This window comes from Simochromis diagramma, unplaced genomic scaffold (genome assembly GCF_900408965.1).
Source record: "Simochromis diagramma unplaced genomic scaffold, fSimDia1.1 OVJJ01000216.1, whole genome shotgun sequence".
In the NCBI taxonomy this organism is placed as follows: Eukaryota; Metazoa; Chordata; class Actinopteri; order Cichliformes; family Cichlidae; genus Simochromis; species Simochromis diagramma.
In genome coordinates this window covers 3343515-3357958 of record NW_024386883.1, presented here as the reverse complement: position 1 = coordinate 3357958, position 14444 = coordinate 3343515, and the positions used below count along the sequence as shown (strand labels likewise).

The 14444-nt window shown below is 42.5% G+C and overlaps 1 protein-coding gene across 1 annotated transcript; it reads left to right on the top strand.

The window, feature by feature from the left end:
* Window positions 1-6862: 6862 nt before the first annotated feature.
* Window positions 6863-12814, top strand: LOC120734068 (V-set and immunoglobulin domain-containing protein 10-like 2). Its single transcript, XM_040032630.1, has 6 exons — window positions 6863-7181; window positions 7280-7537; window positions 7616-7906; window positions 8376-9106; window positions 9201-9225; window positions 11653-12814. The coding sequence occupies exons 1-4, from the start codon at window positions 7082-7084 to the stop codon at window positions 8822-8824; spliced, it is 1098 nt and encodes a 365-aa protein (XP_039888564.1). The 5' UTR covers window positions 6863-7081; the 3' UTR covers window positions 8825-9106; window positions 9201-9225; window positions 11653-12814.
* The last annotated feature ends 1630 nt before the right edge of the window (window positions 12815-14444 follow it).

Below are 14444 nucleotides of genomic sequence, written 5' to 3'. Positions count from 1 at the left end.
CACTTCATTCTTTTTGATCGATGCTGATGCAGTGCAGAGTCACATTTGTATACACGGGAAATTATTTGGAGTGTTTCTTCCATCTGGAAACAAACTATCTACCTTTCAGTAAACTAACATGATTTTAAAATCAGCATCTGAGGTCCTTTGATACAACACATGCAATAACTGACCACCAGCTAAAAAATCAATATGTGATGTCTTACTACCCAAAATTATACACCAGTACAAATATATTCAAAATGATCTTATCAGTGTTCAGAATCAGAATCAGAATCAGAAAGGGTTTATTGCCAGATGTTGAGGAGGTTTACAACATTAGGAAATTGCTGCGGTGCTTCAGTGCAACATACTGTCATAAAAATATAAAAATAAGAATAAGAATAAGAATTAAAAGTGCTAAGTGGATAGATATATACATGATATATACATGAGTGCAGGTGGTGATCAGTGCCAAACGTGGAATGATGCAGTGAACACAGCGTAGGGTCATGTGTTAGTGGTGGGAACAGTCATATGGTTATTGTTCATGTGTCCGACAGCAGAGGGGAAGAAACTGTTCTTATGGCGAGAGGTTCTGGTGCGAATGGACCGGAGCCTCCTGCCTGAGGGGAGCAGGTCAAACAGACTGTGTCCAGGGTGAGAAGGGTCAGCTGAGATCCGAGCTGCACGCCGCAGTGTCCTGGAGGTGTACAGGTCCTGCAGAGATGGGAGTCTGCAGCCAATCACCTTCTCAGCAGAGCGCACAACACGCTGCAGTCTCTGTTTGTCCCTGATAGTGGCTCCAGCGTACCACACAGTGATGGAGGAGGTGAGGATGGACTCGATGATTGCAGTGTAGAACTGCATCATCGTCCGTGTTGGCAGGTTGAATTTCTTCAGCTGCCTCAGGAAGTACATCCTCTGCTGGGCTTTTTTAATGACGGAAGTGATGGTGGGCTCCCACTTCAGGTCCTGGGTGATGGTGGTACCCAGGAAGCGGAACGAGTCCACAGAGGTGATGGGGGTGTCAGTCAGGATGATGGGGGGGAGTGGGGCTGTGTGCTTCCTGAAGTCCACAATAATCTCCACTGTCTTCTGGGCATTCAGCACCAGGTTGTTGTGGCTGCACCAGGACACCAGACGTTCAACCTCCCTCCTGTAGGCAGACTCATCCCCGTCCGAGATGAGTCCGATAACGGTGGTGTCATCTGCAAACTTGATTAGCTTGACAGACTGGTGGGTGGAGGTGCAGCAGTTGGTGTACAGGGAGAAGAGCAGAGGAGAAAGAACACAGCCCTGAGGGGAGCCGGTGCTGATGGTCCGGGAGTCCGAGACATTCTTTCCCAGCCTCACATGCTGCTTCCTGTCCGTCAGGAAGTCAGTGATCCACCGGCAGATGGGATCAGGCACATTCATCTGGGAAAGCTTGCCTTGGAGATGGTCTGGAAGGATGGTGTTGAAGGCAGAGCTGAAGTCCACAAACAGGATCCTGGCATAGGTTCCTGGGGAGTCCAGATGCTGCAGGATGAAGTGTAGGGCCATGTTGATGGCGTCATCTACAGACCTGTTGGCTCTATATGCAAACTGCAGGGGGTCCAGGAGGGGGGCCGTGAGGGTCTTGAGATGGGAGAGAACTAGGCGCTCAAATGACTTCATGACCACAGATGTCAGAGCCACGGGTCTGTAGTCATTTAGTCCAGTGATCCTAGGTTTCTTGGGGACAGGGATTATGGTGGAGGACTTGAAGCAGGCAGGCACATGACATGCCTGCAGTGAGGAGTTGAAAATGCCAGAAAACACTGGGGCCAGCTCGTTTGCACAGTGTCTGAGGGTGGCAGGAGACACACCGTCTGGGCCGGGAGCTTTTCGAGCATTCAGATTCTTAAACTGCTTCCTCACATCTGCTTCATGAATATGAAGAGTTGTGGTGGGAGGAGGTGGTGTGAAATCCTCTTTTGTGTGGGGTGAGGAGGGGGGTGTTGCAGGTGAAGTGATTGAAGGTGGTGATGGCTCTATGGAGGGGGGAGAGGTGGGGGAATGAGTGTCCAAAGTGTCTCTATTGTTGGGGCCGTTGGAGGTGTGAAGGCTGCATGATGGCTCGTCAAAACGGCAGTAACAGTCGTTAAGGGTGTTGGCCAAGAGCAAGTCGTCAGTGGAGTGGGGGGTTTTAGGCTTGTAGTTGGTGATATTCCTAAAACCTTTCCACACAGAGGCCGAGTCATTCTCTGAGATCTGCTGCTGCATCTTCTCAGAGTGCTGATGTTTAGCAATGTCCACTTCTTTAGTGAACCTGTACTTGGCCTCTCTGTAGCAGTCCCTGTCTCCGCTTCTGAACGCCTTACTCTTTTCCAGCCACAGCTTTTTGAGTTTAGGAGTAAACCAGGGTTTGTCATTGTTATAACTCACCCTGGTGCGTGATGGCACAATGCTGTCCTCACAGAAGTGGATATAGGAGGTGACAGTGTCCGTAAACTCGTCCAAGCTGTTAGAAGCAGCCTTCATTGTGTCCCAGTCTGTAGACTCCAAACACGTGCGAAGCTCCTCCACAGCCTCGTTGCTCCACAGTTTTTTAGTCCTCACGACAGGTTTGGAGAGCTTCAGCCTCTGTCTGTACGCGGGGATTAGGTGGATCATGACGTGATCAGAGAGTCCGAGTGAAGCACGCGGCACCGCACGAAAGGCCCCGCTGATCGTGCTGTAACAGTGGTCTAATGTCCTCTCCTCTCTGGTCGGGCATTTAATATACTGCTTGTATTTGGGAAGCTCATGGCTCAGATTGGCTTTGTTAAAGTCTCCAAGAGCAATGATGAGAGAGTCCGGGAATGTCCGCTCCATGTGCAGTATCTGCTCCGCGAGTGCGCACTGAGCTGCCTGCGCATCTGCGTCTGGCGGGATGTAAACAGCGGCCAGGATGAATGAAGCAAACTCCCGCGGAGAATAAAACGGTTTGCAGTGAATGAAAAGGTATTCCAGAGAGGAAGAGCAGTGCTGAGCAATCACTGTTACATCTGTGCACCAGCCACTATTAATGTAGAAGCAGACACCTCCACCTTTGGTCTTACCAGAGAGAGAGGCCTGCCGGTCAGCGCGCAGCAGATGAAAGCCCTCAAGCTTGAGCGCGCTGTCCGGGATGTCCTCACAGAGCCACGTCTCCGTAAAACATAACACACAGGAGGAGGCAAAGTCTCTGTTCATGCTTCTCATCAGGGCCAGTTCGTCTGTCTTATTCCTGAGTGATCGTACATTAGAAAGGAAGCTGGGGTATTTTTTTTTTTAATTTTTAAGGTTCATTGTGCCTCTAAAGCTGACCATTTAAGAGTTGTCTTTGCTTGATCTATTAAAAAAAATCTCAGCGACAACAATTTGTCCTTTGAACTCTGCAAAACATGACTGGTTAAGTCTGAGCATAATGACAAATGGTATACACATGTCCCTTTATCTTCATAAAATAGTATCACTGCATCAGCATTTATTAGTCATTTTGTATTAACATGCCCACATCAGATTAAAACTATACTATTCGAGAAACTTTGAGCCTCTTTCTCAGTTTGGTGTCCTGATTAGAGATGGACCGATCCGATATTACGTATCGGTATCGGTCCGATACTGACCTAAATTACTGGATCGGATATCGGAGAAAAATAAAAAATGTAATCCGATCCATTAAATATCACGAAAGCACCTCACAAAACTTGCAACACGCCGTAACTCACCTCAGAACGTTAGCACGTCGGAGCAGTATGCATCACGTGATAGAGCGGCTGTGGCATGCGGGACCTGTCGGTGGTCTGGATAGCATGTGGAGCTTCGCTAGCAACCCGGCATTTCATCTCCGACAAAGTTATCCCCGAGAGAAGTAAAGCAAGTGTGTAAGTCCATCTCTGAATGTTTGTAAAGCATTCCTGCGTTAAGCTTAACAAACGACTGCCTCTTCTTACTGCTACTTCAATCCTGAAACTGCTTAACGATCAGCTGATTGGCTTTTCTGTCGCGAGTCCGTGTCTCTAGTTTGCTTTTGGCCCACTTTGCACCAGAAAGAGGAAACCAGCGGCTGAACAACAGCAGCACGTTTAAGCTTGATCAGCTGTTGTTAGAATTTATTTAATATTACTTTCTACTCGAGGATCTTTTTCTACGTAGCTGACGCTGGTAACTGTGCAGGGGCGGATCTAGCAAAGTTTAGCCAGGGGGGCCGATAGGGCATTAACAGGGAAAAGGGGGCACAAAGACATACTTTTCTTTCTTATTCTCATTTAAAATGTCTCGCTTTTAATTATTTAATATTTATCTGAATCTTACACCCAAAGTTTTAATCTGATGTAAAATGTATAGAAGTCCATTATTGTATATAGTAACTGTTAAGTCTAATATACCCTAGTAAGCTATAGTACTTTTTCCTTTGGGAAGGTACCATCTGTGCAGTCTGCAATTTTGTTGAAGAAAGATGTTGAATCTATTTAATATTTCTTGAAAAATAATTGATTTCTGTGCATTTTTTTTCACACTGCATCAAATTAAGGTTGATTACGTCGATTAAGCATCATGAGGTGGAGCGTGAGGGGTGGTTCCCTATTTTTTATTTATTTATTTTTGTTGTTGCTGGGAGTTGGAACCCTATTAGTTAGGTTGCTTAATATTTATGCTAAGTACTCTTTAAAATACCAGAATAGGGAGGATGGTGTAGGTTTAAGTTTATTAGATTGATCAGTATTGCTGAACTATGAAATATTTTTTTTTGCATACAGGTATAACAGAATAGCTTTAGTGTAGTTGTTGTTTGAAACTTGAGTATGAACTTATACAAAATGCAGCAAGATATTTAAAAAACAGTTTTGTTGATTAAAAAACACTATATCGGATTCATATCGGTATCGGCAGATATCCAAATTTATAATATCGGTATCGGTATCGGACATAAAAAAGTGGTATCGTGCCATCTCTAGTCCTGATTGGCCAAAAGTTCACACATACTGGAAATGAAATTATAAGATCATCTTTTTAGTGTTTGTTTACTGCCCTTCAGTTCTACTACTGACTGTTAACATCCAGAAACATCTGTGTTATTCATCTTCATTGTAGTCCCCGTCAATAAGCCTTACATCCTGATGAGTGATACTTCTCCAGTGGAAGGATCTTCAATGTGGATGCGCTGCAATGTGGAAAATGGGACTGAACCGATCCGGTATTTGTGGCAACGTGAAACCAGCAGTGAAGACGTCACAACATTTGCACAGGGCAACAACAGCATTATCAACGTCACCAACGTCAACCGCAACCACACCGGCTGGTACCTCTGTGTCGCCAGCAACAATATCAACAGCCAGACATCAGATCGCGTATGGCTGGACACCATCTGTAAGTATTGAAGCTGAGGTAGGGAATCACTGGACAAAAGAAAAAACAACCAAAATCATGATATTTTGGTCAATGGCTTATTTTTTCTGATCAGACTGAGTGAGTAATTTTTGGCATTATAGCTGCTTTACAACAAATGACCGCCACAGTTGGTGACCTAATGGCAACAGGATGCAGTAATTTTGTGTGTGATCCTACATGGATCACATGATAAAACTTTTCATTGTACCCTGGTTTGAATTTTAGCTCTTAACAACATTTTCTTGCTCTGCTTTCAGCATAAGTTGTTTGTTTCTTGTATATCTTACATGCACTGCTACGTTTTCTCATCAGTTGGCCCAGATGTTCCTCAAATAGACGTGACTCCACCTCGTACAGTAAAGCAGGGCTACACAGCTCTGGAGACGGAGGCTGTTTCCTTGCTGTGTCAGGCCCAGTCCAATCCAGCCAGTCAGTACGTCTGGTTCTACAACAACTCGCAGGTCTACACTGGGCAGAAGTTCACCATCACCAAGATCCTCCGTGTGGATGCTGGCGACTACACCTGTTTGGCACAGAACACCTACCTCAACACGCGCACCAAAAAAACCATCAGCATGACTGTCTACTGTGAGTGTGACCTCTGACCTCTAACCATTATGATCATTTCACTTTCAATTAAACCTCTCCTGTAATGCAGAAATCCTCATAGGTTCCTTTGTTTTAATTCATCCTTGGCTGTGGGGATGAACACAGTATGGGGATGACGTCTGACTCAGATACTAATTAAAGATATCAATAAGAAATAACAAGAAGCAGAAGTGCCAAACCTCAGTTTCTACAAAGACAGACCATGCTCCATGGTTATTGGACAAATATGGTAGAGAAATATAATGGCCACTTCATTGCTATAGCCCACTCCAAGGCGACTCCTAACCCATTTTAACGTGTTTTGTGTTGGTCAAATGTGAGACAAGCTTTTGTGATCCTTTTTGGTCAGGAGTGGTTTTCTCCTTGGAGCATTTTTGCCTAGTCTCTTTGCTGTTGTTAAATCATGAAATCTGACCTTTACTGAGGAAAGTGAAGCCTCGATTTCTTTAGATGTTTTTCTGGGTTCTTTTGTGACTTTCTGGATGAGTTGTTGATGCACTACTGGAGTAATTTTGGTAGGCCTGCTACATCTGGGAAGTTTCATCACTGTTCCAAGTTTTGATTTGTTATTTGTGGATAACTCGCTGGAATCCGAAATACTTAGAAGTAGCTTTGTAACCCTTTCCAGACAGATAGATGTCAGTGACTTTGTTTCTCATCTGTTCTTGAGTTTCTTTAGAACTTTGATGTGTTGCTTTCTGAGATTTTTTTTGCCTACTTCACTTTGTCAGACAGATTCCAGTAAAGCAGCTTCTGGTTCTGTCAGTAATCAGGCCTGGGTGTTGCTCATGAACTTGAACTCAGCTTCCCAAAATATGCGTATATAATCAAATAATTTTATAACTTACTCATGCCCAACATTGTAAATACACAACATCTTTCTTGGGCCTTGATTTCACTGCACTTTACACATCATTACCTCGTATCCCCCACAGACCCCCCAGATGGCTCCCCGTCCTGTTCTGTGGAGCCGGCTCTGAATCACACCTCTCTGCGGCTGCTGTGCTCCTGGCCTGGTGGATTCCCCTCACCTTCCCTCCACTGGACTGGAGACCTGATACAAGATCAGTCCAACACAGCCCAGCTAACAAGTTCAGCCTCCAGCACTACCATCATGCTGCCCTCTGGAGGACTGACTTCTAATAACAGCTTGTTTACATGCCTGGGCTCCCATCCTGCCCTGAAACAGTCGACACAGTGCAGCACACGCACATGTGAGTGCAGCAATGTCAGCAAACAGTAAAAGATAAGTTAGTGGCAGTTTTGTGATCATGTATCTGAATGTGTTTATATCTCTCCTCTCCTTCATCAGATATTCCCCCTGCAGAGCCACTGTGTTTTGCTTATGTGACTAAAGACAAACAATACTTGATGCTGTCCTGCTCCTGGGAGGGAGGGGCCCCGAAAGCCTTGGTGTGGTGGGAGGGCCCCGAAGGTCAGAGCAAAGGTGGGGAACAAACCTTCAACATCCTGATCCTCCACTATGGCACAGCTCGCAGTGGGAAACCTTACACCTGCCACGCTAAACACCCACTTCTGGTCCAAACCAAGACCTGCAGACTCACGCTGGGTCAGTGCACATTCTCACTGTACAACAAATAGCAGATATAAATTGTTAAATAATTAGTCTGTACATTGTCACACGTAGAGGCACCAGTGCTGCAGACACAGCGCAGAGTCGTGTCTGTGTACGAGGGGAGCGACGTTCAGCTTACCTGCAGTCTGAGAGACAACTACCTTCCTGTCAATGAAATCACCTGGTTTAATAATCAGGGTGTCGGTGTGCAAGACACCTCAAAGTACATGCTTCTGAGAACGTCTGCATGGGCCAATCTGACTGTGAGAGACACAGATGAAACTCAAGACAGCGGCGAGTACAGGTGCTCCACTTCCAACGCAGTGGGAGGAACCGAAATCAATATCACTTTAGTCATCAAGAGTAAGGACCTGTTTTATTTTTCTGATCTTTTTTGGGCTTGTTGAATAATTTCCCTGTTGAGAACTGTATTACATTCCTTGAGTCTGTACAGCATATGAATCTCAGTCAGCTTAGAATAAAGATGTGAAGCGAGAGGGAAATGTGTCAACTTCTTCTCCTGATATTTTCCAGTTAAAAACACCTTAAATCAGAATTCAATACACAAAAAAACAACATGGAAAACTCATTCTTTCACTTTTTACTTTTGTGCAGTTTAGACAATGCTTTCACTGTCTAAATTCAGCCAAGGGGTTAATATCTCCAGTTTAATATATTGGTAATAGAAGTATTACTTAAAAGTAATTAGTAGTCTGGGAATTGACTACACATTATTTAATGGAAATCCACACATTAATTGATTAGATATACAAACTGGATTGATGTCATATCGAAGTCATATTTATTTATGTTTGTTTTATGTGTGTATAAGAGTACCCCATGCCACCCAATGCAACCCTGGTCAGAGTGATGTACACCAGCCGACAGCGTAATGAGGTGGAGCTGGAGTGGGTGGTGGAGAATGAGGAAGCAGGAAGTTGGACAGGTTTCTTCTTGGAGCACCAATGGTTGTCTGAGCGTCCACGAAGGAAAGGAAGCGGGAATGACTCTTCAAGTGAGCGGCTAGAGGAGAAAGTTGGTCCTGTAGTCTGGTACCGTAACATCCTCCAGGATCCAGCTGTCAGGATTTATACAGTGGGGAGCCTGACGCCAACGGTTACCTACCAGTTTCGCATCATACCGGTGAACCACCGCACTGTGGGACACCCTTCTGCTGCAAAGAAACCAGGTACAGGAAATGCGAGACATATGAGACTTCTGGCAAAGAACTGGGCAAAGTGGGTGGGGGGCTTTAACAAAAATGTATTAAAATTTATCTGAAAAATTAACCCACAATACTCTAGTTCAACAGAGTTTACATTAATGTGGAACCTAGTAGTCATTCCTATTATGGGATAACGGTACGGTGAACGCTTATCACTTTGCAGATGTGTTTTCACAGAGCTCAGCTCCTTTGCAATGTTTAACTCTGATGTGTTTTAGTGGAACCACGCAACAATTTGTACCCCGCTGTGATTGGAGCAGCTATTGGTGGGATGATTGCAGCCATTGTCACTGTTCTGCTGCTCATGTTCATCCTCCGTAACTGCAGCATCAATCCCCGTGAGTCCTCCACACACATGACCACCACCAGCATCTTGCTGACCTGTGCATAAAGCAACATTATGTAGCTTTAATACTCTATATCTTCCCCCAGGACTCCATGACTTGCTGTTTGGCTTGTAAGTATATGTGTATCTGTTGCAACCTTCACCCGGCACTTTATTAGGTACACACTGGTAGTATTGGGTTGGACCATCTTTTGCTTTCCAATCTGTCTGAATTCTCTGTGATATTTTCTGACCTGAACCATTTCTGTTATGTTTCAGTCTTGTTTCCAGAACAAAACGGCTACATGTTCATCAGAAGTTATTGTGGGTAACCTCTGCTTGTACAGCTTACAAGGGATAACCTCGGGAAAACACAGAATCTATTCTAATGATCATCAAACCATGTCTTTATTGATCATTACTGAGGTGTCAAAACTTGTTATTAAAGGTACTCGAGAGATGTTCAAGGGGTAACAAGTTAAGTAAGGTCTTGAAAACATCATCCAGTGCTTTTTAGTTCAATTCAGTCCAATTCTATTTTATTTATACAGCACCAAATAACAACAGCAGTTGCCTCGAGTAGCTTTATATTGTAAAGTAAAGAACTTACAATAATAGACAGAAAACCCCAAAATCAAATGACCCCCTGTGAGCAATCACTTGGCTACAATGGCAAGAAAAAACTTCCTAACAGTAAGAAACATCCAAAAGAAATTGACTCAGGTTGGGGGTGTTTCTACAGCTTATAGAGGTCACCTGCCCCATCATGTCAGGTCCTCCAGGGGAAAAACAAGGCATTCTGTACTCAGCAGATATATAATTTCTTCAGTTTTTTCTAGTTCTGTGCCTTCCAAATTGTACAAAACGCCACCGTCAAGAGATGCCCGAATGGAGCTCTTCATCCTGCATTTGTAAATATTAGTGAGTCTTTTCTGCTTATACTTTTAGCTGTCAGCTGATTCAAAACACTGCAGCAAGAGTAATAACAAGGACGGGAAAGAACGAGCCTGAATAATCAGGCTCTATTAAATTCTAAATACCTTTTTGTACTATATCATCCCAATAGAGCGCTTCAAGCTCCGTTTCAAGGCTTATTTCTGATTCTGAGAATTTCCAGAATCAGAAAGCGGACAACTGCTCTACCTCCCTTTTGATTAAGATCGCAGTAAATAAAGCAACCCTCAAGCAGCTCTTAGTTATGTTGCTACAGCCTGTGTTTATGTGCCGCTCTTGGATAGCATGAATGTTTGCTTTCTCTTTTCTCTTTCCCCTCCACCCCTACAACCACTCAAGACAGATGGCTGCTCTTCCCTAAGCCTGCTTCTGTCAGAGGTTTCTTCCTGGTAAAAGAAAGTTCTCGCTCCCAACTATTGAGGGTTTACATTGCAATATAAAGTTCAACAAGACAATTGATGTCAATACCTGCAAATGGCGGGCCCACTGGTGGGTGGTCCCATGTGGCTATTGCTTATTTTTAAATAAGTAAACTTGGTAATGGACACTCTGAACTTGAGATTCTTTCATTCTAGCATTTATTCTCAGTTACTTGCATAGTACGGACTAATAAATTTATTTATTTATTTTTTTAAAAAGACTCACCTCAGATTCCTGCACATTCAGTATTTTTCACATGTGAACTTGTTTTTGTAATGTATATATACACAGTATAAGTCTAACAAAAAGAGGAACTTTGGGAGAAAAAAAGAGGTCGACATCAAGAGACGATGAGCTGCTTCTGAAGTTTCTAAGCAGGAAAGTGGAAATGAGACTCAGGGTTCATGCAGTTCTCAAGAGAAGGGAGCAGCAGGGAAAATTTCATGGTTTGATGCAGCAGTTGAAACTGCAACATGGACACTTTTGTACATATTCCAGGATGTCAGTGGGGCAGTTTGAGTTCGAGTTAGCAGAGATGGGACCACATCTGAGGAGGCAGAGAAATCATTTTAGAGACGATTGACCCGAAGCAGTCAGTTTTGAGCTTAAAAGCGCACTTGTTGCCAAAAGCATTAATCTGACTGGTGAGATCTGTTTATTCTATACTGAAAAATTAGAAAAATCGAGCTTGATCCAAAAAGACAAATGCAGAATATTCATCATGTGAAATTAACGGCTGTGAACAACTTTAGTAAGACAGGCGAGTATAAAAACTATTTGGACTAACGCTGGAAACATTAGCATGAATTTTACTAGTTAGGTCTGTAAAGGCCTTTAGACACAGAGGCAACACTCATATATTTTCCCCTTTTGGACATCTACTCCTTGCCTTTAATCATTAGCTTGACATTGTATTCTACTGTTTCTCAGCTGCTTCTACTAAAATGAAAACATAAGCTTTAAGCGGGTCAGCTCTAACTCACACTTATAGCCACAAATGCAGCAGGGCTTTGGCAGGTATGGCAAAAACCTGTTTATGCACAGGTAATGACCCCTTCAACAATAAGGTGAACAGGTGTACCTAATGAAGTGTCTGGTGACTGGTAATGAAACATTTCCAGTTCGCAGCGCTGATGGTAACGATTACTATTTGTAATGCCTTTTCATCTTTGATGATGACTGCAGGCAGCACAGCCAGTCGCAGGAAAACATCAACTTCCCAGAGGATTAAGTGTTTGGTGGGTCAGAGGGAGCAACTGGTGGATCATCCAGTCCAGGAAAGTTGAATAGACACATTTATAGATTCATAGTCTCGAGTCCAGATTAAATTATTTTCTATTTTTAATTAATGAAAAAAAATCCAATTCATTAGGTTCTATTTTATGGATTTTGTTGTTGTTGTTGTTTATTTGATTGTTTTATGACTTTATCTTTTAGCAATAATCAATGCCAGCACTCTTAGTTATCCATCTGCATAGATGCAAATGATGAATTGGACTGAACTTCATTTTCTAACAGATATGTGCTCATTTTTCCCTCATTATGAGCTTTGTTGAAAAACAAAACAAAATGCCAACAATAGTCTTTGATGTTTGTCTTTTTCCAGGTCCAGCAACGGCATTACCCCGAGCAGCTTCAACCCTCACCTCCTCACCCATGAGTGCCACCCCCATCCCCGCCACCACCAGCCAAGCCCCTCCCTTTGGAGACGATAACAAGCCAGTCAGCGTCACCATCACCGTCAAGGCGACGGGCTCATAGTCACACGCCCCTCTCTTTCAACTGTAATTCACATGTGACTATTTTTGTTGACAGTTTGCTTTTGAGCTCTTTTAAAATACAGTAAAAAGTTACGAGTTCCCCACATCGACTTTTCACTGCAAAGCTCACAGTCATTTAAAGCATGTTCGATACAGTAAATTAAATGTTATACAGAAAACTCTGACCAGCCTACTGTAGTTTTTTATTTAGAAAATTTGTTTTAGCATCTTAGCCACATGTTTTGAGAAGCCCCTGCAGCTTCTTCATTCAGTCAGAGGCTTGAATTTATAAGTGGGCCTACCTTTCATCTAAAAATGAAGTGAAAGCTTTGTTAACCTTCTGTGTGTGTGAGAGTGTGACTGAAAGAGTTAGATGAGGGAAGTAGTATGTTTGGGGTTTTTTTTTTTTTACCTTAAAATATTACACTGGAAATATCCTGTATACTTATATAAGGACGAACTATTTAGTGTAGATGAGTTTGTATCCAAGTGCCAGATCCTTTTTTTCTAATAAGGTGAAATCAATCAATCCACAGTGATGAAACAAGGTGTGAAATGTGACTGACAGCAACAATACTGTAGTTGGGGCAAATAAATATATATTTTCAAATTCATATATTCAGAATTGAACCACAGGGTGAGTCCATCCATCCATCCATCCACTCATCCATCTTCTGCTTATCCAATTCAGCGTCACCACTCAGGACATAGTGTGGTTCATCGACCAATTAGAAACAACTCCTCCAGTCTGCATGTTGAAGCATCCTTGAGTTGCCCCCAGTGTGTCTATTCAAGTGTGAATGTGTATTTGTGAAAGAAATCCTAGTTTCAGACACTAGAAAATGTCACTTTATAAGGCACATCTCTCATTCAGATCAGTGGATATGTGCATTTTTACACCAATAGCTTCTAATTACCTGAAGAAATTCTATGATTCACCTTTGGAGTTCTTGTAGATGTTTTCTGCATCAACTGATGTTAGGGTGATTTGGATAGGGTGGCCCGTGCTGGACTCACCGACAGTAGTTTGAAATTTAGGCCAATTTTAGTTGATTTCAATGATTTCCCTTAAAGTAAAATGATTGATCTAAAAAAAATCTTTTTAAAACCTCTTTTTTTAAGCCTTTATTCTGATGCCTTACAGATCTCGGCATAGTCACACTGCACACTACAGTAGCAAAGAGAACATTGTAGATATCAGGTGATGTTACTGGAGACGATCAAAGAAGATTAAGTGTTTGTAGTCCACATACATAAAAAAAAACAGCTTTTTTTTAATTTATTGAGACTTACAACCCGTTTCGTATCATTCTACATAACATCAACATAAATTTGGTCATATTTGGTCAAGACTGAAGCTTTACACACAATATCTTTTATAGCTGTATCAAAAGGTGTCCATTACTGGGAATGACTGGGCAACATGGAGGCAAGAACATCTTGAATGGCTCTGTACATAAATCATGTACCATCTTTCAAAATGCTGAATTCTGTGTTTAGAGTGCTAAAAAAAAAGACAAAGCAAACTGATGGGAAGCCACCATAAACGTATAGGTAACAGAAATATAACAACCAATTAGACACTGTATAATTTCTTTATGAACATGTATGTGGATCAAAATTGAAATTCTTTTTTGGAAAACATAGGCACCTTTTCCTTGGACCAAAGAGAAAAGGAACCATCTTTTTTCAGTGCTTATCTTCTTTTCTTTTCTTCTTTTTAAAAAAAAAAAATGTATTTGTTGTTTGATGTGTGGACATGCTGCAAATCAATTTCCCACTGGGGACAATAAAGTCACTGACCATTGACTCAGCTTAAAAGCCTGATGGCATGGTGCCTACGAACTTGGCTGCTGAAAAAGCACCATCAATTCCGAGAGGTGTATACAGGTTTTAGAGCAACATATGTTCCATCCAGGTGACATCTTTTTCATGGAAGACCTGAATATTTCAATAAAACAATGACAAACCGCATACTGCATCTACTGCAGCAACACGTCTTTGTAAGTAGAAATGTCTAGATGTGAAAACATTTGAAGTATCATCAAGCAGCTATATCCACAAAACTCCAGCAGCTGCTCTCCTCAGCTCCCAGGTGTTTACAGACTGTTGTTAGAAGAGGGGATGCTACACAGTGGTAAACATGACACTGTCCCAACTTTTCTTGTCTATATGCTAAATATAATACAAAAGCAAAACAAGCCAACAAATAGAAAA